This window comes from Rhinolophus hipposideros (genome assembly GCF_964194185.1).
Source record: "Rhinolophus hipposideros genome assembly, chromosome: 12".
NCBI classification, from domain to species: domain Eukaryota; kingdom Metazoa; phylum Chordata; class Mammalia; order Chiroptera; family Rhinolophidae; genus Rhinolophus; species Rhinolophus hipposideros.
The window spans coordinates 55,637,571-55,661,722 of record NC_138058.1 but is presented as its reverse complement, the minus strand read 5'-3'; the positions used below and the strand labels follow the sequence as shown (position 1 = coordinate 55,661,722).

General features: G+C 33.1%; 1 protein-coding gene across 17 annotated transcripts in view; it reads left to right on the top strand.

Annotated features, from left to right (window-relative positions):
• The window catches only part of BIRC6 (baculoviral IAP repeat containing 6), a 211,416-nt gene that overhangs the window by 175,915 nt on the left and 11,349 nt on the right, over positions 1 to 24,152 (top strand). For 16 of the 17 annotated variants that reach the window (XM_081069478.1, XM_081069474.1, XM_081069477.1 and 13 more), the window contains 6 exons: positions 10,096 to 10,241; positions 10,724 to 10,834; positions 13,317 to 13,534; positions 15,167 to 15,328; positions 17,412 to 17,489; positions 23,462 to 23,650. In XM_081069478.1, coding sequence (XP_080925604.1) covers positions 10,096 to 10,241; positions 10,724 to 10,834; positions 13,317 to 13,534; positions 15,167 to 15,328; positions 17,412 to 17,489; positions 23,462 to 23,650 — 904 coding nt within the window. Of the gene's footprint in view, positions 1 to 7,227; positions 7,401 to 10,095; positions 10,242 to 10,723; positions 10,835 to 13,316; positions 13,535 to 15,166; positions 15,329 to 17,411; positions 17,490 to 23,461; positions 23,651 to 24,152 lie in introns of those variants that run through there. The other variant, XR_013994673.1, reaches the window with a different exon arrangement.

Genomic DNA, 24,152 nt, shown 5'->3' with positions numbered 1-24,152 from the left:
TTCTCCTTCCATCACCATATGTTTGATCCCCCTTACCCTCATCTCCCTCCTCCTACCCCTCTTACCCTCTGGTAACTACTAAACTATTGTCTGTGTTTATGAGTTTTTGTTTCTCATTTGTTTGTCTTGTTCTTTTGTTGCTTTTGGTTTATATACCACATATCAGTGAAATCATAGGGTTCTCTGCTTTTTCTGTCTGAGTTATTTTGCTTAGCATTATACTCTCAAGATCCATCCATGTTCTGGGCACTTAAATTTTAATGAAGAATAACTCAGATAATTCTTGCTGAAGGAAGGCATAGGAGATATATTCGTTGGGTTGCCTTCTACATTATACTCCTTTTTAGGTGGTCTGCCAGGGAGTAGACTGGTATAATCGGTACTGCAGTCATATTACAAACTTTCTCTGCATCCAAAGGATTCAGGAAGAATGACTGCTTAGGGGAGAACTGGAGTTGGCACAGTGGCACAACATCCTGGGAATGCCTTTTATGCCTGCTAGTTCTGTAATTACTACTGAGGTTTTGCTATTATGTGTAATAATATATGTGATGTATAATTGTGTACTCGTGTATACATCAATGTACACACATACATATATCTGAAAAGTAGCTTCTGAATTTTAATTTTTGAAGTAATAGACTCTAGGGCATTTCTGGTTTCCTTCAATTATAATTATACCTTAATAATGAAATGATTATCTCTTATTGGTGAAGATTAGTTTGACTGATAATTGTAGTACTCTGATAGTGTTGGTATTTAGTGTAAACTAGACGATTACTCAAGGAATGAACATATTTATAGTTTATGTTCATCTTTCCTGGCTTATCTGGCAAATTAACCTGTTGGCATGGCCAGGTGGCAGCTAGGAGTGACTTAACCGTGATTTAGTCTGTCTTTTAAAAGTTGACAGTTCCTTAGGCAGTTGTTAAATATTTACTGTACAGATTGCATTAAGAACGTCCTAAAGATGATGTTTTTTAAGAGATTCTTTTTTATTTTTCAATTACAGTTGACATTCTATATTATTTTGTATTAGTTTCAGGTGTACAGTGTAGTGGTTAGGCATTTATATAATTTATGATGTGATCTTCCAAGTAGTCTAATACCCACCAGGCACCATACATAGTTATTACAGTATTATTTACTATATTCTCTATGCTGTACTTTACAGCTCCATGACTAATTTTTTTTTAAAGATTTTATTGGGAAAGGGGAACAGGACTTTATTGGGGAACAGTGTGTACTTCTAGGCCTTTTCTCCAAGTCAAGTTGTTGTCCTTTCAGTCTTAGTTGTGGAGGGCACAGTTCAGCTCCAGGTCCAGTTGCCATTGCTAGTTGCAGGGGGCGCAGCCCACCATCCCTTGTGGGAGTTGAACCAGCAACCTTGTGGTTGAGAGGACACTCTCCAATCAACTGAGCCATCCATGAGCTCAGCGGCAGCTCAGCTCAAGGTGCTATATTCAATCTTAGTTGCAGGGGGCGCTGCCCACCATCCCTGGTAGGACTTGAGGAATTGAACTGGCCACCTTGTGGTTGAGAGCCCACTGGCCCATGTGGGAATCTAACTGGCAGCCTTCGGAGTTAGGAGCCTGGAGCTCTAACCGCCTGAGCCACTGGGCCGGCCCCACCATGACTAGTTTGTAACTACCAATAGGTACTCTTTAATCACTTCACCATAATCATCCAAACCCTCAACCAACCTCCCTCCCCTCTGACAGCCATCAGTTCTCTGCATCTATGAGTCTGTTTCTGTTTTGTTTATTCTTTAAATTCCACATATAAGTGGAGATCACACAGTATTTGTCTTTCTCTGATTTATTTCACTTGGCATAATACCCTCTAGATCCATCCATGTTGTCACAATGATGATATTATAATAGTCTTTTATTCGTGTTTCTATGTTTTTACTGTCCATAACCTCTCCTAATACATTCGTTCAAGATTAACAACTAGCAATAATTTCATAGAGTTAACTTGAATCTAACAGTTAAATTACACAAGCTAATGTTGCTGTTGGTTGATGATTAATAAGTATTTAGATTAGGATAAATGAGGGATAACATTCCTTTTGGAAGCACAAAAGGCTAGGCAAAAATGTATTACATCAAAATAGAGAATTTTACATTCAACACTTTCCAACTTTTGTCTGAAACATATAATTTTACATCAGGATTTCCTTTTTGAAATCTTTAAAAGATACAGATATATGATATGTTTGTACATTAGTCATAGCATTTGAAAGCATACCTTATCTGTACCACCTGTAAGGCTAAATGTAATGTAATTTTCTATTTAGGTCATTTTCTACCATCAACTGTCACTTAAAACATAAAAAGATTTGGAGCATTTCAGCATGCTGTCATCAGGAATTTTTTTACTTTTTTCTTGTTCAGTTGAAAATTTTTTATAACAGTTTGAACAAAAATGGTGAAATGGTTGATTAAATCATACATATTGGTTCTATTTAACTTCCATTTGCCTCAGTACTATTCATTGGTTTATTTACTTTATTTCAGAGAAATTATTCAAAAGCCACCTTAGTAATTACTTCAACAGAAAGATCAAAAGACTTCCAAAATAATAAAATCCTCTTCTTATTTCTTTGGCTTGTCTACTTCTGTACTAGGCATATATGAAGAACAAAAAGTTTAATATTCATCCACAGAGGACTTATATTATTCTCTAAGTGGAATTTACTTCCTTGGCTAGTGTTTGAAAACTTTCGTTACCAGTTTCTCATTTATTTTATCCAAAAAGTCCTTAATTTCTGGCGTTTTTCTTTAGTTTTATAACTCAATGATTTTTGTGTTTAATACTTTTAGTTTTTAGGCCTACAAGTTGTGGGAAGAAGTAGTTTTGCTAGAAGCCAAAAGAGAGAGGTTAAGAGAGGAGGGAGCACATGTGGGATTGAGAAAGCATGATATGAAATGTAGGGGGTAAAGGATGTATATGGTGTAAGAGAGCCTGTGATTGGATGTTTATTGATGCGTACGTCCAAGGTCACTATCTAGTTTTATACCCGTCATGAAGGAGCAACATCTGGTGAAAATGAATTTTCATTACTGTGATTGATGACTTAGGCAGATGGAAGATGAGTATTTCCTGCATTTCTTGTTTTGCCAATTTGAAATAATTTTGATTAGTATTTACATTCCAGCCTGTTTGTTTTTATTGGTTTTCCTTCTTGTTTCTTGAGAATAACTCAAACTGTTTTAAATTATGGATAAGTTATAATAAGTATATAGTAGCATATAATTATATAGAAAATATAAAGAGGTAATATTACAACCTTAATTGTTGTGTAGGATAACACAGTTTCAAAATTTCTTTTGTATATTATTAGTTTTTCCTGCTCTATGTCATAGGCAAGAAAATATTTATTATCGTTATTTGACAGAATAAACCTGTTGTTCAGAGTTTAACATTTAAAACTCACTAGTAATACATCTGGGCTTTAGCTCCCCAGTCTCCTGATGCCTGTGATGTTCATGACCCAAAACAGGAGACAAGTCGTTTAACCCGTGGTCCAGATTCTTCTGTTTGTATACACCATTGCTTCCTCTTACCAAAATACAAAATGGTTCGTTGATTATCTATAGATTTCATGCTATGTAATGGCTGGACTTGAGCTTTACTAGCTAGTTCCTGAAAAACAACGATCAAATGCCAAAAGACAACATATTCTATTACTTAAGTGAGTAACAAACGAAAAACTTAAACATATCAATGTAAAATGATTATTCCTTATTAGATTGCATCATATGAGCTTTATATTTCAGGAAAATTTCCACTCTCTATTATCTCAGACAAAATCTCACAATCTTCATTCAATTTCATTGAAGTTTCTTGCTAAGTAAGATTTAGTTTGTAACAAATCTTTCTGAGCACATCATAATAAGTAACTTGTCCCATATTATCTATAGGTTTTTAGAGCTGTAGGGACTTTCTTTAGTGTTCAAGTAGTTCAGATCTCTCTTTTTATAAGTGAGAAAAACAAGATTCATAAATACTGGGATTTGTTCCACTCTGTGATGCTTAGTGGCAGAGCTTGATAAGAACTCAGATTTCCTGATGTTCCAGTCAAGTATATTTATCCACCAAATTAAACTTTACTTCCAAAAAACAATTTGTTTTGTACATCAGTGAATAATTAGAAATGGAGGTGGACTTGTTACTGAGCTAGCTTTGGATATTTAGGATATATAAAATAATTTTTAAATGTTGATTATGAAGTAAATTTTTAATTGAAAAATTTGCTTTTGATAATTATAAAAGTATATACAATAACGCAAGTAGGTTCTATAGTATTTTTCTGACACTTCCTTTTACTCATCTTCTTGCATTCCCATGAAGAATTTTTAAGTTAACACTATGACAGGATATTAAAAAACAGCATATTTCATTAGGTATCTACAGCATTTGGGTTGTGCCTAAATAATAATTACTGGATTTCTAAAGTAAACTAAGCCTTGCTGTATTTTGTGGTCTTATCTCACAGGTAGCAGTTTAATCACATAAATGAGGAGTAAGTCATCTCTACCCATTTGATTTCTTTCTTTCTCAAAAGAAGTAATAAAACCATTCCTCTGAAAATCCCTTACTTGTTGATGTGTTTTTCCTCTATTGTCTTTTCAAACTAATTTGGTACCTGCTTGCATAGATTACGGCAATCAATGTATTGGTGATAAAATTGTTTTCTCTACTGTTTCTAAAAGAAGCCTCTCCCCACCACCCTTCCCCCTAAACACCCTATTGTTTTTCATCTCCTGATTTTATTGTTATCTTAATAAACCTTCTATTTCTAATATCTTTACCTTGTCAGGAAGAAATTAGAGTTTCTATACCAACAGTACTTGATATTTAATGAATAAGCAAAAACAGTCCCCCTTATTTATGACCACTTACTGATGAATATTTTCTTTTAGACTCTTACAAAAGAAAAATTACTTGAAAGGAACTATCAGTTACTTCCACTATTAAAATACTTTGTAGCACGGGTAACATAACAGAACACTTTAGATTTTTACATATATATGGTTTCCACTTGAATTGAAATGTTATCTAATGTGAAGATTGATTCTGTTGCCCACGAAATAATCACACTGTGAAGATATGACCCCTTAGCTTTTATGTACTAGTCCTGGTGAAATTCATCTACTGGCCATTCCAACTTCTGTGTTATCTCAAAATGAAGTCAGACTACAGCCATACCAGTTGGGCTTCCCTTCGGAATATGTGTGACACTTCATAACTTCCTTGGAGCTGGAACAAAGGCAATTATTTTGCTTTGATCTTTTCTGCAGACTTACGCTGATGGACTCTAGTAGGCAAATAATCATATTTAGTGTATTTTGCATTTGATAGTTTCACCAAAAATTTGAGAGAGGAACTTGCTGTCAGTCAAATAGTCTTAATTGGTAATAAGGGCATGACACAAATGATGTGCTAAATGTAAAGTATTCTGGACATTTAACTTCTCCTTAACAGCATTAAAGCAAATGTTCTCTATTGCCTTAGCTATCTTGCAGCATTTTCCTGGTGCAAAGAAGTTCATCATGTTTTAAAATAACATTTCTCTTGTAAAAATAACCGATTCCTTTTTACCTAGCTAAGCAATGATTAATTGACCTACTTCTTAAAAGGCGTATTTTTTGTCAAACTCTCTTATTTTGACTCCCTTAAGCTTGTTCCTCTAGGGCTTCACTCAGTTAAGAAACAGCTCCATGGGGGGAGGGGGGTTCACAGTGTGAGGGATATAAATGATGAACGTCTAAGTAGTACCTTGTCTTGTACACCTGAAACTAATAAAAAATAAAAAAAGAAAAAAAAAAGGGGAAAAAAAATAAAAAAAGAAACAGCTCCAGTCCTCCTACTTTGTTTCCATTGGAAAAACATTTGCTAGTTTTTCCTCTTTTTCCTCTGTTTTTCAAACTTACAAAATGAAAAAGGCTCGATTTCTTAGCATGTTTTATAACCATTTATATATATATATATTTTTTTTTTAAGTTCTTTTTTTGGTGACTTTAAACAAGTTCAGTAGTTCATCAACCTTTTACTTGGTGATGAAAACGGCAATGCCAACATTTATTTTAATATGTCTTCTCCTCCTCAGTTGGATTGCCCCTTGGTGAAGCATATTATTTGAGGCAGCTCTATTCCACAGTAGCACACGTACCTTCATTATGTCTTACGATGTTTAATTTGACCTAAAAATTATTATATTTTGATCTAATCTAGAAATTAAAGTTTTATTAAACAAAGGCTCCTCATACCTCTGTTTTGAATATTTTCTTCTCTCATGTTGCTCATGGATGCTTCTTAAGACGAGGAAGATTTTATTTTCAACTGTCATTTAAATCATATTGAAAACTAATCAAAATTTGTACTTTTGTTTGAAAAGAGTTTAAAAAGAAAAGGGAATCTAGACTTAAAAACTAAGCTTTAAACTAAATCACAGAAAACATTCCTCTTGCAGAGATCTTTGCCCCATTTGTGCATTTCAAGAATCATTTTCATGTTTTATGGAGACATTAGAATTATGGACATTAATTGTCCATATTAATATTTTCAAAAAATCTTATCTGCTTTGAATCTTAATTTGTTTTAAACTATAATTCCTAGCAAAGAACTTTTAGAACTGTGGAGTATGATATGACACATTGTTTTATAGATAAATGTAGAAGTTTTATTCTCCCATAGTTTTAGAATCTTCCTCTAAGATGCTAATTCTTAATAGTTCAGAATCTAGACATTTAGCATGTAGTCTCCAGGTTACTTTTTCAACACGGCTCTGCTCTTTAAATGTTTATTTCAACTGTGTGATAGTTTTGACTTTAGAATTAGGAGTGCAGGGGTTGAAGTGGTCTTTTTAAATGTTCTACCGAGAAAATAGCTATGTTAAGCTATTTTCAGTTTATAGATTATAAAAGAACATAATTCTGATATTTTGTATTTCGTCTTCCAAATATCTAACTTAATTTAGGTGGTAGTTTAGCAGAGACAGTTCACTATAACTGAATGTTGAGTTATGGGGTTTTTTCCTTTTGTTTGCACAAAAAAAATTTTGCCCATTTTGCTCACATCCTAGTTCAGATTATATGTCACAGAGCCAAGATTTGCTTAATTTATTAGCTGTTTCGTTGAAATTCACAGCATAGTGGAAAATGTTTGCAGATAATTCTGTGCAATAGTAGAAACTTCAGTTGATTCCTCGTATTTCTTCAGGGCAGTGATCACAACCAGATTCAACGTATGCACAAAGCAGCGGATACCATGGTAGCGGCCGTCGCTGATTGCTTTTACCATGTTGGATCCATTGTCAGTCTCAAAGACCTACTTCCAGCTAGGTGCCTTGAACTCAAATAGCTTTTCACACAGACTTCAGGATGTGAGCTAAGGTATGGCCTTTTTTCATGAGCTGGGCCTACATATGGGTTGACAGTAACCTGCAACTTTTATAGGAAAGAGACTACTGGCTGTAGTTTATGTCAGACAATGACCAGTTGTAGTCATCATTAGGCAGGTGGTGCGTGTTCTACATATATTTGAAGCTCTCTCACCTTTTTGAGATTATCCTTTTTTTCCCCCTGTATGTTTTTGTCAAAAAGACTATCCACGTAAAAATTTCTCATTAGAACCTGGTGTAAAGGTCTATGATACATCTGCTTTATGATTGAACCGTTGTCTTCAGTATGAAGTGTATATGATCATTTCTTTTACACATTTGGTGTAAAAAATAATATTTTTAAACTCCTGTGGATTTTTGCACTTTTTCATTTTTTATTTTGCTGTCAAAAAAATATAAAATGTACCGTCCTGACTATTTGTACTATTTTAATGTTAGGGATTTCTCCTCCTAGTCTTTTAAAAACTGGAATGAGGAAATAGGCATTCATGTATAGGGCTTGAAATTAGAATCAGTAGTATTACAGGGTAACTTGCCCAAAATTGCACTGATGCAGTTGACTCTCCACGCCAGAGGTTCTTGTTTCTTCATGGTGAAAATACCTTAATTCTGGAAAAATGTACTTCACCCCCATATCTTCCTTCTCTGCTTGGCAAGATGTGTTTCTTTAAGTGAAATCTTTATTTGAGAGTACAGTGGATCAACTGATTGATGACAGATTTTAGGAAAGCATCTTTTACAGCTATAACCAACTCTTCTGTTTTCTCAAACTGCTTCCTGTTATTTTCCTGTTAGGTTTCAGTAGCCCTATTACTGAAGAAGTTTTTAAGCCCTGGTATAAGGTAGAGAATTATTTATTACTGGGGAGAGGGAGTCCTTGTAAATTCAAAGGGAGTACTGTCAGGCGGCAGCTTATATCCTTCCCTGACTCTCAGTGTTTGATAATAGATTGTGAGTAGCCACTGGTAAATGCAGAAGTTGCAAATGTTTGACCTTGTCTACCAGAATCATACCTTTATTAAGCAAATTGTTAGACTCACTATTAAACTATAGTCTCAACTTTATTTCATAGCTATAAAAGACACACTATCTTATTTGATTCCAGCAGTAAAAAATGTCTGATTGTTTCAGTCTTAAAACATCCACTATATTCTCCTTATATATATGTTCATATACACCTGCGCACACAAAAGTTGGTGACTGAAATGGTATACAGTATAACACCTACCACGTGGTTCCTGAGTGAGTGGCAAAGGAAAGTTAGCCATCTGTTCCCTGTGACTTCTTACACCTCAGGGAAAATAAAAAGAGAGCATAGGAGAAAAGGCAATAGCCCAGTCGTGCCTCTTCAATTAAATCATCTTACCACATGAGGTAGTGCATAGTAACCCTATAGTTAAAAATATCTGTAGGGACTCGTTTTTTCACACACAATGGGAATCATTGCAAAATTCATGTGTAATACTGGATCCATCTACCCTTGCTGCCCACTGAGTGGCTCTTCTTAATATGCCTTTTATTTCGGAGCAGATTTTTGTCTTTGTGATAAAGAACAGTTCGTTTGTACATAGATATCATAATAGTATTATTTGTTAATGACTATTCTACCTCCTGTTAAGTCTTCTATATAGTTCTCTAAGGCTCCATGCCCACTTTGTGAAACATTGTTTTAATATAATAGCCAGGTCCTTTTATTGGTAGGTATACAACTGGAACAATAAGTGATGTGTAGTTTAGATCATACTTTTAGCATATTTTAAACATGTTTATTTATATGTGGTTTCAGTTTTTAAAAATTATTTAATGAATTAACAAAATGGAGCCTTTTAGTATGTAAGCACTAGTGCAATGAGGTTTATTACGTGAATAACGTGCTGAGTTGAAATAGAGAAAAAGAAATAGATTTTTAGTTATTTTCAATGAATCTAACAGTAAATGACTACTGCATTCATCTGGAAGATTTAAAGAAACATTTTTATGCCTTATACACTAAAACATTGCTATAACAAAATCCTATTAGGATGCACGATTTGATGTAAGTTTGGTTACATTTTAGATCCTGAATAGGGGATAACAGAAAAATATTTTTTAAATGATTATGCCCTGAAACTTAATCTTTAAGTTTCAGTGTATAGAAGCACAGTGTGTTAAGATACCTAACAATGAACCTAAATTTTACTCTAGAATATTTCTCTTTTTTTCCCCCTTGGAAATAATATACTCTGAGTGAAATGTAAATAGGATAAAAATTTAAACCTACATACGGTCCTTTGATTTTCAAATCTTAAAAGACAGGGAATAGACACTTGTCGCTGGTAGATATAGAAGTGATTTCCCTATTTCTAGGTATTTACAATTACTATAAGTGTTTTTAAAGGTGTGGATCCAAGGACATATCAGGTATCTGGGTCTTTTTATAGTGTGCCATTTCCACATTGTTTATCTCTTACTTGTTTTTGCATTTGAAGAGAAAACCTACCCAAAACTTTATTATGCTAGCTAGGCATTATCTTACAGCTTCAAAAGCAACAGTGAATCTAAACTACCCCTGATACATATCATGTATATGTCAAATGAAATGCATAGTGATTTTTAACCACTGTCACTGACTTATGGAGGTATTTATTTTTCAATCCTATAATCTAAATTTTCCACCCATTTCTTTCCATATTAATTTTTTTTTCCAGATCTAAAAGGGAAAATGTTAAAACAGGAGTAAAACCAGATGCATCTGATCAAGAACCAGAAGGACTTACTCTTTTGGTACCAGACATCCAAAAGACTGCTGAGATCGTTTACGCTGCCACTACCAGTTTGTGGCAAGCAAATCAAGGTACAATGCTCTGCCTTTTATGCTATATTTCTTTTGATTGAAAGATGTTTCATTCACTTACTGAAAACTGCCTTTCTTGTCCCTCAATGTTAATGATGTTTAAGCAAGTTCATCATGTTAGATAGTAAAAGTACATTTAGACTATGTGTGAGAATTTAGTTAAAACTGGTATTATCATATAATAGCAATAGAAGATATAAATAATTCTGCATAATTCTGTTGTTTCACTTCTGCTGTTTTTGCCCGACTGATTAACAGTTTAAGAATTTAAATTTTGAAGTTGATAAAGTTTTTAGACCTACTAGTTATGTTTATGAACTAGAAAAAAAAGTCTTTTATTCTTAAACTGATACAATAGGAAGTTGATTATAGAGTGGTAATTTTTTGGAATTCAAAATTTGAACTCTAGAAATTAATTGCTTTTTGTTTTAATTTTCTAAAACATATACTTATGTTGTTTATCTTGAAATATTAAATAACAGAAAAAAAACTAGGTGAATACTCAAAGAAGGTGGCTATGAAGCCCAAACCTTTATCAGTGTTGAAATCACTTGAAGAAAAATATGTGGCTGTTATGAAGAAATTACAGTTTGGTAAGTTGAAATTTTAATTTCATTTCGTTAGATCTCATTTCATATTTTTTAATAGTGCTATTGGAATGTGTTCTGGTAAATTAAAGATTTTAAAACTTCCTAGTACCATGATTATTCATATTCATTCTCTCTCTTTCTCTCTCTCCCTCTACACACACACATACACACACACACACACACACACCTTTTTGTCATCTTTTCATCTCTTTGAATTCATATATATGTATATGTGTAGTTATATTTGGAAATCATGATTCAGTAGAAACTTAGGAAATACAAAGCCAAATGTCTAACAAGCAAGCAGAAAGTTGTTTTCTTCCTTTACCTCTCTATTTCTGTATATCCTGACCTGGAGGAATCCAAGACCTGTGTTACCATTTTAGAATTCCATGAGATTTACCTTTGTAAACTGTAGTTGCAGGTATTTCACTGGTAGCTTTTCCCATTTCAAAACTTGGCAATTAAACACTGATTAAAAGATCATATCAGCACTGCTAATATGATACTGGTCTATAAACAAACAGTAGAATTCCACATTTTGATGACATTATTAATTGTTATTGTCTTGACCCTTTTCCCATCCTTGAGAACCAGCCCAAAACACTTTGACTATATAAAAAATAACAGTAAAGTAGGAATCAAAACAACATAGATTTACATGCCAGCCATTGATAGATCGTGACCATTTTGTTTAAAAAACGAATTTAGGAAAATGTAATAATCCCCAAGTTCATTCAATACTGTGTTAATAACTATAAATGATACCAAAGTAACAAAATATTGTCTGCTATTGTCTTAAAATTACAAAACACTAAGAACAAATGCTAAACAAACACAGAAATGAAACAGACAGGTTCAAGAGGGATATCATGTAAAGGAATAAACAGAATAGTCAGGGAAGGTCACACACCAGTATGATCACTGTAGCCACACTGAACAGTACATTTATCAGGAAAAGTACATTCAGAGCTTAGAGTTCATTTGTAAAAGCTCTCAAAATTTTGGTAGTGATAATTTGATTAATGTATTTTGTTGTTGCAAATATATTTTTTGAAACAAAATTCACTATATCATGTAGAATAAAACATTCGAAGTAGACCGGAGATATGTCAAGAGTTGGTGGTAGCATTGTATTACAGTTAAATATTGGATATATTCCTCCCCACAATTTGTGTGCACAGGGTTGAAGATAACTATTGGTAGCCTTAGTGCAAAAATCAGATGTTTGGTGGGTTTATCTTTAGTTTCACATTTCTATATACTTTTTCATTTTGTGACATCCTGTTTTCATTTTGTGACAACCTGTTTATATGTCTTCCCTTTTTTTCTAGAGTATAAGTTCTTTGAAGGCAGATACAGTTTCCTATTTATCATTTAACCCCAATAGCCTAGTCTAGAATCTTGCACTTAGTAAGTTCTTGGTAAAATTTACTGCAATAATGCTTATTATAATGTAGCATTAATGTTTTTCCATATATTTAGAATTGTATGAACACAAGACCAAACGTTATCATTACTTCTAATGACAGGGTTTGCCCTAGTAGGTGGTTATGATTTAATGTTATAATTTATTTCAGTATTTTTGTTTTAATCCATTGGTGAGGTGGGATTAATCTAAATTACAGATAAAGTTCAAATCCATCTTTTTGTTTATATTGTATATATAGCTTGTAAGTAAAGAATAACCTTAAGTCCTTCCAAATCTGCCTAAAGAAATAGTTAAGAATTAGTCCATTAATTATATTTTGTCAAAGTACTTAGAAGATTTCCAGAAGTAATGCAAGAGTAAACTTCAGCCTGACATTTCTGTTTATTGACTCCAAATCAGTACAAATACATAAAATTTATCCTGTTTTTAAAAAATGAAATATAATGAGAATACTTTTTGGCATTTTGTATTCTGAATTGTTTTGGCAATAGTATTATATACCACTTCTTTTAAGAAAAATTATCTACTACTTTGCATTGCCATTTAGCTGCTTGATAAAATATAATCTACCAACGTGTCCAAACAGCAGATTAAAAATCATTTTTTTAATTGCAGTTTTTGCAATTATTTTTAAGCTTTTAAACCGCAAGTACCTTTCTTTTTTTTTTTTTTTTAAATTTTATTGGGGGACTGTGTTTTTCCAGGGCCCATCAGCTCCAAGTCGTTGTCCTTCAATCTAACTGTGGAGGACACAGCTCACTGGCCCATGTGGGAATCGAACCAGCAACTCTGTTGTTCAGAGCTCACGCTCTAACCGAGCCACCTGGCCGCCCCTAAAAATCATTTCTTGTTTTTGCTTCCATTACATATTTCATTCATCTGTTAGTAGGTGTTTCATACACATTTATAGTTTGCTGTTCTTTCACATTGTGTAGCATTCCTTTCCATTTTGGATAGAAGAAGGGCTAGTGATTTATTTGTGATTTTTGTTATAACAACTGTTCTCCATTCTGGTTTTTATTTTTTTCAGTGTTTTTTGTTTTTCTTTTTTAGATACATTTGAGATGGTTTCTGAAGATGAAGATGGGAAATTGGGTTTTAAAGTAAATTACCACTACATGTCTCAGGTGAAAAATGCAAACGATGCAAACAGTGCTGCCCGAGCCCGCCGCCTTGCCCAGGAAGCGGTGACACTTTCAACCTCACTGCCTCTGTCGTCGTCTTCTAGTGTGTTCGTGCGCTGTGATGAGGAGCGGCTTGACATTATGAAGGTAGAAAACACTTTGCCTAGCAACTTGGTTAACCTTAATTATTTGATTATTCATACAAAGCATGAGAAATAGCATGAATTTTAATAAATTCAATTAAAATTCTGTTGAGCATTTTGGACATCAGTGAAAGGTCTCCTTTTCTAATGTTAGTTCAGAGTATGTGGGTGAGACTGCTGTTCAAAATAAAGATTTAGAAGAAAATACCAAAATATCTTCCTTGAGCAAAGGCTATATGCAGCCCATCATCATTTTAGAGCATGGTATGAAAAGGTTTAATGCTGATCAGTAGTAAGCAAGTTACTGGGTTTCTTCCATGTCGTCTAAGATACATCGCTTGTGTTTATACTATCAGTCCTCAAAAATCAGTATTTTCTTTTGTATGAAATTTGTATATTTACAGATTCATAAGATCTATGAGTTAAGTAATGTTGGTACAATAATAAATAACATGCATATTTATATTTTAATACTGGTGATTTGGTCTTATATTCCAAGAGACTGTTGCAGCACAAAAATTTTAAAGATTTGACACCCAGGGCAGGGGAGATGGAGCTTTCTTTACCTTTTATGATTTAATTCATAGGTTAAATAATCTGTTGTCCTTAGACATACAGTGAAAACTATTGACCCATTGATTTGAGGAAGGTTCTTTTATTTGCCTGCGCTTTTGTTTTTCTCTTTTGGATAATTTTTCACTAGAAATCTCATAGACCTTGCCTATTTGACCACACTCTTACCTGTTCCTTGTCAAAAACAATAGAGCCAATTATAGGATGATTGCCTAGGAAAGTATTTTATCACCAAATAAACTACATAAGTTCAAACTTGTGACATTTTCTGTTAGGCATTAAGTATACCTAACAGAAAGGATCCCAACATGGAGTCCCAAAGCATAAGTCAGATTTGTCAACAGATGGAGACTCTAGTGCCACTTGTCTCTATACACAACTGTTCGGGACCAGAGGCTTTGCTGCTTGTGCTTTGCACAATAAATATCTGTCAACTGATTCAAATGAAATTTGTTAGATAATTCTGACACTCACTGTCGGGTTCTCTGCTATTTTTTAGACAAACAAAAATTCTAAGGGAAACACCTACTTTAATTTCAAAAGCTTTTTGTCATGAATTGTCACATGAGAACTTGAATTCCTGTTATCCTTTTCTCATCCCAGAGAAAGATATTAAAAAGCAAGTTATTTTTTAAAACATTGACTTATCTGAAGATTTAAAACAGAAAATTAACATGCCTTTGAGATACGACAGCGAATATACCTAGAATCTCAAATTATTAAAAATAATGTAGAGAACGTTATGAAAGAAAACTCTCAGGAAAAAAGTACCTTGATATATCAAAAGGTATTTGATGTTAAAGGTATTTTGATGTTATATCAAAAGGTATTTGATGTTAAGGTAAGCTTTCCTGATGCCAGTACGGCATCTCTTTTTTAATAGCCCATTTTTACTAAAATCATTTTAATACTAGCCTAACGTGTGTGTCTATATATATATACATATATATATATATGAATGATGTAAGAAGGTTGTTCTTATTTCATGTTGGATTGTGTTTTCTTAGTAGCTGTGTTTAGGAATAGTAACGTTGGCTTTTGTGTGTTTGTATCTATATACTAGGTTCTGATAACTGGTCCAGCTGACACCCCTTATGCAAATGGCTGCTTTGAGTTTGATGTATATTTTCCTCAAGATTATCCCAATTCACCCCCTCTTGTGAATCTAGAGACAACTGGTGGTCATAGTGTGCGTTTCAATCCAAACCTTTATAATGATGGCAAGGTAATGTAATTGTAGTTTTTTGTTTCTAATGTCAAAGTATTGCAACCAAAGGTTCTTTGTAACTTGAATCAAAATTTTGTTTTAGTTATCTTATTTCCAGAATACATGGCTTTCTTCATGCTTCTCTTCCCTATATGCAAAGATTAGCCAGAGGAATGAGAGAGAAGGCACCTAAAAGGGCAGAAATACAACAGTGTTAAGAAGCACTTACAGTCTTAAGAAGTTACTGAGGGACAAACTTATTTAACACATTCCTTGGCCAGTGGAGAGCTTTCTTCACTATTGAGATAGTAGAACCAGGTGTCTGTCTTTGCCTCTTACTTTCCTTTCCGTATCTCCAATTCTCGTTACCTTTTTTCACAAGTGCCTGAAGCTAGAGGAATGGCAACGGCACGGTACTGTCAACTGTATGTTCCTTTTTTGCATATCTCAGCGTTTTTTACTATCATAACTGTCCAAGTTTTCCATGATGCATATTATTGTAAACTTTATATTAAAATATTTTCTTATCAGTGGGAAGATGCATTCCTATCACCCCTCCCAAAGTTGCAAACAGGTACAATAAAAATTATTTCATATAACAGTAAACCTTTTAAAATTTTATTTAAAAGAACAGTCATCACTTTTCAAGGTAATTTTGGACAGTTTTGTTGGAATTTCAACAGTAAATGCCATGCTGAGAGTATTTAATGCTTAAAAATCACTAGAAGGTCAAAAGAAATTTATAGACTTCACAAGCAGACACCTTTAGGATGCTTGAAGTTGATCTAGTACATTAAAAATGGCCCAAGTTTTCCCTTCCTAGTTTCAAAAGGTGCAGCCTGCTTCATATATATGCTTGCAAGTTTCATTTTGTCTTTATCATAAACTCCAGTCATAAAACTGGAATTTGTTTTCTGTGTTTATTGTAGGAGATTTAACCAGCGTAGACCTACTTTCTTGGGAGAGCAAAGAAACAGGTCTTTTATAACTGAGCAGAGAAGAGGAAATAGCAATGTTGACTTTACTCAAGAGAGAAACTGGAACATGAATAGAGTTCAAGTGTAAAATGTTAAAATTTATTCAAGAAATTTCTTTAAGGCTTACTGATATAGGGAGGAGGGTAAGGGCTTGAGAGTTTATATAGTTTTTGTTCTGTTACACACTGGTAGCAGCATTTTACCTTGGGTTCCCAGTCTGTAGGTGGGGATAAGAGTACCTACCATTTGTAATCACAGGGATGCTCTAAAAACTCAGATGGAATGCTATGTCTGAGAGTAGTTTAATAACACACAAAGTGGTTCAGATAACAAGACTTTTAAAATTATTAATGAAATTAACTGCTAAATGAATCGACGTATTTTGCATGATTGCTTTCACAGAGCACTAAGAGAATAGCAGGCAGATGGACTTCTGTTTTATTAAGAACTGTTTGTTGTCCATATTTGTTGCCCATTATATGTAACTTGGTTTATAAGAACAGATAAAATGTCCCTGGTTCTATTTGGCAGATAGTTTGAGTACATTCTTGCTATCTGAGTGTACAAAGATCTAATGTGTTTTAAAATTTGTTCCAAGGAACCCTGGGAATCCTCAAGACCCTTTCCAGGAATCTGTGAGGTCCTCCCCTTTCCAATTCCACGTTTGTGTGAAGCCAGATTTTATTCACATACTTCAAAACAATGTATTGCAATAGACTGAATATAGAGGCAGATATAAAGTCAAGCTCTCTTCTATTAAGTTACATCGAGTTTTCAAATTTTATAAAATTTTGAAAGATTTTTAAAAATGAAAAATAGTACCACTTTTTTCTCAATGAAAATTTTTTTGTTTGGAAAACAGTTATTGTTTTATTTAAAAGTGTTATTTGTAATAATGAGTAATAGATACTGAATCATTTTTCATTATGATGAAATTGTCACACGATTTGGATCACACCTGAAGAAGCCAATTAGTTTTAACGGACTGACCCTTAGGGTTTTGTGTGGGAACATAAAACTGAGATATTTGGAGTAATAGCATTCGTTTTTACTTCTAGTTGTGACAGTTTGATTTAAAAAGCACACCCTTCAATTCTGTTTATGGTTTCCCCCATATTCCTCAGGTTTGTTTAAGCATCTTAAATACATGGCATGGAAGACCGGAAGAGAAGTGGAATCCTCAGACCTCAAGCTTTTTGCAAGTAAACAAATTTCTCTGACTGTTTCACTTTGAAAATGAAGAACTGTCTGTGTTTAAAAAAATTTTCTTTGTGTGTGTGACCAAGAATAAACATAATAGTCCCCCCATAAAAAGATAGATTAATACACACTAAATAGCTTATAGGTGAGCAGTTAATACAGTGGAGTCTCATCTGGAGTTTAGAATCTTAAGTTAGGGCATAAGAAAAAGTTGCATTTTGTCAAAACTGCCTTTTAAGAAATCCCTAAGGTACCCTTAATGTACACTATGATGCAACGAGACGAGACAGATTATCCCATCTCCTAGTCACTGTAGAGCTAAATCTCCTGTCAGTGGGACTTGATAGACTACATTTGATGGAGTTCTTCTGAATAGTAATGGGATTCATTTGAGGCGTAGAAGTACTGTCCTGGAATTAATAAAATGTGGGATTTATTGTTCTTATTTTGCAGAGCAACTGACACACACTTTATGTCTCAAGTTTTATGAGTTAATTTCCAGAAAACACTTGAGCACGTAAAACACAATATGTTATATAATATTCCATCAAGTATTTTTTTGCTGATGCTTTATCTTAATAGTTCAGAATCCCCCAGAGAAATGGAAAAGTAAGCATATTAATAAAATGAATTAACTTTGTTGCTTGTTATTAAGGAAGCAGAAACAAATTATTGTTACTACATAATTTAAACTCACATTTATAGTTTAGTGTTGATTTTTAAGAAGGACTTCCATAAATTATCCCCAGGTAAGCCTATTAAAGTTGACATACCCTGGAAGAATTCTTTTCCTACATCTTTATTTTTAATTAAGTGAAAGCAGATAGGAAAAATAATTTTTTAGGCTGTCACTCTTATTTTGATTCTCTGAAAAGACCTTGTAGCATCCTACGAATGAGAGAAATCATACTATAATGTAATTTTTTTCTTTTTGCTAATGTGGAGATCAAGAAAAAAAGAGGTTATGTGATTCATGCAGAGTAACTAAGGAAGTTGCAAGTATAGTCCTCTAAGGAACTACTACTTCGTTTTAGAAATAATTATGTCAATTCTATTCCAGTAAAAACTTGAAATGTATTTTTTACATGTTTGTTACTTGTCAACATAAACTAAGCTTCTGATGAGTTTAACTATGAAAGGAAACTCTGAGATACCCTATTTCTCATGAAGTACATTAGACTTACCTGAGAATTAGAATCAATTTTTGAATTTTTTGTTGAATATATGTAGTGTTAAAGATAAATTTACAATATTTTAAGGTTTTTTAGTTTAAAGTTTGATTTGCTTTTAACTTTTATAATGCCTGACTATCTATGTTATATACCAAAAATTGTGTGAAATAAAGAAACCTATATGCAGGGTTTAAATTTCACAAGTTTGGAAACTTAACTATCCACACATAGAAATTATCTTTATATATTTCCTTTAAAATTTTTTGTCATATGCATAGTTCACATAATCATGATTAATATAATAAATTATTTGTGTACTGCTCTGTTTACTTAACATTAGAGCATATATCCATTTTTAAGTTACATTTTTATAATTTCTAATTGCCATATATGATAATCTTTGGGGTTTTATACTATTATTGCACTATTTCTCCACTTTTGACTAAATATTTCAGTTCTGATTTTTTTAGTTTTATAAATAATGCTGTTATATTTTATACAGTTTTCTGAATCTAAGTTTCCAGATTTGGGATAAATTTTACTTGGTCACGAACAAGAGGACGCGAGAGTGAATAAATAGCCTTGTCTTCCTCTAGATCTTCGGGGAAAATCTGTCAGTTTTTCTCATTGAGTATGATATTAGCTGTAGGTTTTTCATAAATTCCCTTTATCATGTTGAGTACATTCCCCTCCATTCCTCATCTGTTACATATTTTTATCACAAGTTAGAAACTTTCTTTAGAAGCAGACTACAGAGCCACAGGAAGAATTAATTTCTTTGAGACCCAAAGATGTTTACACTTTTATTTATCACAGGTACACAAAAGATCAAAGTACTTTTTATCATATTGAAAATCTTCCACAAAAATTTCCGAAGGTTATATACAATTTAAAAGATTACAAAAATGTTTTGAACAATGACAAGCATTATTAGGATTGCTTAGTTTCCTAGTAGAGACTCTTAAAAAGATAATATTTATTTGTATCACAATATCATGTTTTTTAGTCTTATGCCATAAGTCTCATATCTAGCAGTAACCTAGTAAGTCATGACTATTTGCATAATTTAAAATCAAAAGTCATTCATTAGAATTGTCATCAAGAATAATTACATTTTATTTGTAACAACAAATTTTGGCATTGTTTATGTAACTGGTTTTCAATGCTGCTGTAATGTACCTCAAATTCCCATTAATTCTTTGTGAATATTTTGATTCAATTGGATGTTAATAACGATGTCATATGCAAGAGGAGTTAAACATACTTAGTGGTTCAGATAATTATTTATAAATGGTTATAAATGATAAACATGTATTACTGCTTTTCTTAAAATGGAAAATTCTGGAAATCAGCCACTGACTACAGCCCTAGTCAATAGCATAATTTTCCCATAAAGAGGCAGGTAGGCACCTACTCTTTTGAAAGGTTTAAAGCAGCTTACTAATTAAGGGTGTTTTTTTCCCTCACCCCAAAGATGTTATTATTTATTACACTTTCTTACTACAAATTAATATCTTTGATTGTATCCTCGGTACTTGTCTTTGTTTGAAATATATGTTGAACCAAGTCAAAGAATTAAATCCTGGACAAGACATAACATGAAAATAAAGGAAATTGGGAGTTAATAATTCCTAACAGGAATTGGGTAGGAGCAGGAATGTGGCAAAATGGTGGATATTCTAAAGATAAGAATAAGTTGCAAGAATGGATAATGGTAAGAATGTATAAAATTGAATGAATGTATAAAATTGTAGGAGACAAGATTGCCTGTCAGCCAGTTGAGTGGCCTGATAAACCATACAACAGGGTTAAAATTTTTGTTTTAACAAAGATAGTGGAAGGAAGCTACTATATGGTTCTTGATTTAGTCAGTTCTTGAACAAATTACATAGAGAACTTCTTGCAATTTTTTGTTTGTTTGTTTTCGTTAAACTTTATTTTAAGTGTGTTTTTCCAGGACCCATCAGTTCCAAGTCAAGTAGTTGTTTTACTCTAGTTGTGGAGGGCGCAGCTCACAGTGGTGTCCCATGTGGGGATCGAACGGGCAACCTTGTTGTTAAGAGCACTGCGCTCTAACCAACTGAGCTAACCAGCCGCCCCACTTCTTGCAGTTTTGTGGATGCTAATATGAAGCTAAACAGGAGAGGAACAGTAAATTCAGCCTATGAGTAAAAGTCTAATTCTTGACTTGTGAAAATATCAAAGAATTGACCAAGAATCAGTAATCCTCTATTATGGAATGAAAATATATTCTGTTTATTGTTAACTTAAATATAACCATATGTATGTAATATACTATGTAATGTAGTGGATATTTTCTGACTAATTATTATTTTCAACTCATACTCTAACAAAACTCTTTAGCCAGATGTAGCTGTGATAAATATTTTTTGTTTTAATCCAGGTAGCTCTTAATTAAGTTTTGTTCATGAAAATGGAACTCATGCTGGCTGCTTTTTGCATGCCCCTATTACATAGGTAAAAATATTTTATTTTTAGAGTAGAAGTGATTTTGTTTGCCTTTTATTATCTTTTGGATGCATCATGCTATCATTTTTACTCCAACAAAGAATAGCTACTATGTATTAATTAAACTTACTTATGAGCACTACTACTTTAACCCCCTTCCAAAAAGGGAAAGTTTATTTAATTCTCGCAGTCATCCTATAATGTAAGTAGGTGTTTACCCCTTTATATAGATGACTAAAAAAAAAAAGTTCTGAGGGGATAAATTACTCTGCCTACTGTGGTCTATGAGCTCACATGTACACTGTTTCTCAGAGTTAGATAAATCCTATTGTTTTTAATATTGAGTATCAAATCCTTTTAAAAAAGAAATCTTTCCTTCCATGGATTTATTAATTTACTGTTTTTTTCATGCCCAGTGTTTTATTGGCTACAATAAAGTGTGCTATAAAATAAAATGATCCAACAGGTCAGATAATGCAACGCTTCAGAAATAACATAAAAATCAATATTATGAATAGTTGAATTCACTGAAGATAATAAAGCAGCATTTATATACCTCCAAAAAAATACATGTTTAAAAATTGAATAGAAAATTTCTTTAAAAAGTAAGTACAAAATAATGTCACTCAATGATAAAAGAACCCCTGTTATAAATTGTTTTTTGAATCAAATTCCAAGAAATGTTGGTATTTTGTTGTTACCAAATGAAAACTTTATAGTCCAGTGTATTTTTGTTTTTATAAGACATAAAGTAATGCCCAAATTTATTTCTCAAATGTAGTTTTCTGTGGTCTATTATACAAAACATCCATTCTTTAAGTTTCCTTTATTTGACTTAGCTGTTTTAAACCAAATATGCTATGAATCTGGAATTTAAATTTTTGAATCAACAACTTCAGAGTTGTTTGAATCAACAACTGCCTAAAATTTATAAAACTTTTTTTTGTCTCAAAGGAGGTGAGGTTAAATAAATAATTAACTTTTGTGTTATAGATTTGTGATGAGTTTTTAATTTAAATTCTTTTTCTCCCTGTGTTGAAAAATGGAGATTGTGTCCTGCTTGTATTAGTGGAAGTAGAAGATTATTTAAAAGGGAATGGGAAAGGAACTAATAACTGTGTCCTAGAATTGACTTTCAGAAGTGTCAGATTTGAGTTAGGGGAATGTATATAGCCAAAGGAAAAGCACTTTCCTTCAATGATATATTTAGTTTCAGAAAGTTTAAAAAAACATGAGATTCTAACCTCAGAATTACACAGGTTAAATTTCTTCTCTATAGCTGATCTTGTCCTCAAAAACGTGGTCACTCCAGGACATGTTTAACCTAATCTATTCTTAGATCATAATTTTCAAGTTCAAGTTCCCTTTTTAAAAATTTTCTAAGAAAATATATCCCCAAAGCATTGTTTAATCCTCTTTCCTAATGATAGTCAGTTGCTGTAATTCTTTGTGATTTATGAAACAGGCAGATGGTATCTAATGTTTTTCCCGCCTCCAAAGATGTTATATTTGCTAGTGATATAGGTATATTAGCTAGCAGTATTACATTAGTTAAGAATGAACTCTCCATTTATTACATCTGGAGAAATAAGCCTTCTATTTTAAAAATGGGGATCAGAGGTGGTCAAATTCTCATTGGCAATGGTCTCATCTTGCCAATGAGAATTTCCAGGAATGAGGTTTTTGTGATGTCGTGGAAGTTAATTTTCCTTGGGATAAAAATATATACTGCCTCATGCATAATTTTTTTTACAAGTGAGTAAAAGTATATGGTTAGCTTTGCACTGTCTAAGAATGTAAAAGTATTTCAATATTATAATTATTACTTTTTTTAAAAAAGATTTTTATTGCGGATGGGGAATAGGACTTTATTGGGGAACAGTGTGTTCTTCCAGGCCTTTTTTCCAAGTCAAGTTGTTGTCCTTTTAATCTTTAGTTGCGGAGAGTGCCATTCAGCTTCAAGTTGTTGTCTTTTCAGCCTTAGTTTTGTGGAGGGCGCAGCTCAGCTCCAGGTCCAGTTGCCATTACTAGTTGTAGGGGGCGGAGCCCACCATCCCTTGTGGGACTCAACAAGCAACCTTGTGGTTGAGAGCCCACTGGCCCATGTGGGAATCAAACCGTCAGCCTTCGGAGTTAGGAACACAGAGCTCCAACCGCTTGAGCCAGCGGGCCAGCCCCAATATTATAGTTATTATTAACATAAATGTTATGGTGATAAAAATAGGTGGAAGCACATATAAAAAGGGACTTCTAGTTGATGAAGCGATATATTGTTGGTTTACTGGTAGTAAAAATGTCGCATTTTAACGATTCTTTATTTCTTTGTTCTTCAGGTGTTAGTGTCTGTTCAGTCCCTTATATTAGTAGCTGAGCCTTACTTTAATGAACCAGGATATGAACGATCTAGAGGCACTCCCAGTGGCACACAGAGTTCTCGAGAATACGATGGGAACATTCGACAAGCAACGGTTAAGTGGGCAATGCTAGAACAAATCAGAAACCCTTCACCATGCTTTAAAGAGGTATGTTCAATAAAATTAATGAAATACTTTATTAAAGGCGTTATAGAATATAACTTATTAGTATTGGACTTGCCTTGATATTTGGAGTATCTGCAGTATACTAAACTTACAGTTTTTAACCGTAATTCCAAAAATATCAGTAATAATGTAACAGATGATTTTTAAAACTATTTTTTATTAAGTCCTTGTTTTTAATAGTTATCAGTCTACTAGCAGCTGTCTAGGTATTAGGTTGGTGCAAAAGTAATTGCGTTTTTTGCAATTTTTTTTTTTAACCTTTTAAACTGCAATTATTTTTGCACCAACCTAATGTTACTAAAATATTCCTCATAAATTTTTTTAAGTCAAGATACTTTCTAAAGTTGTCTTGCTAATAGAAACTTTGCTCTTGTACTAATATCTGTGTGTGAGCGTTGCAAAAAAGACATTTTCTTTTCTTCAGGATAAAGTTGGACTAGTGAGTTTCTGAAACCTGTCTTGATATTCTCAAGTGCTTTTATTT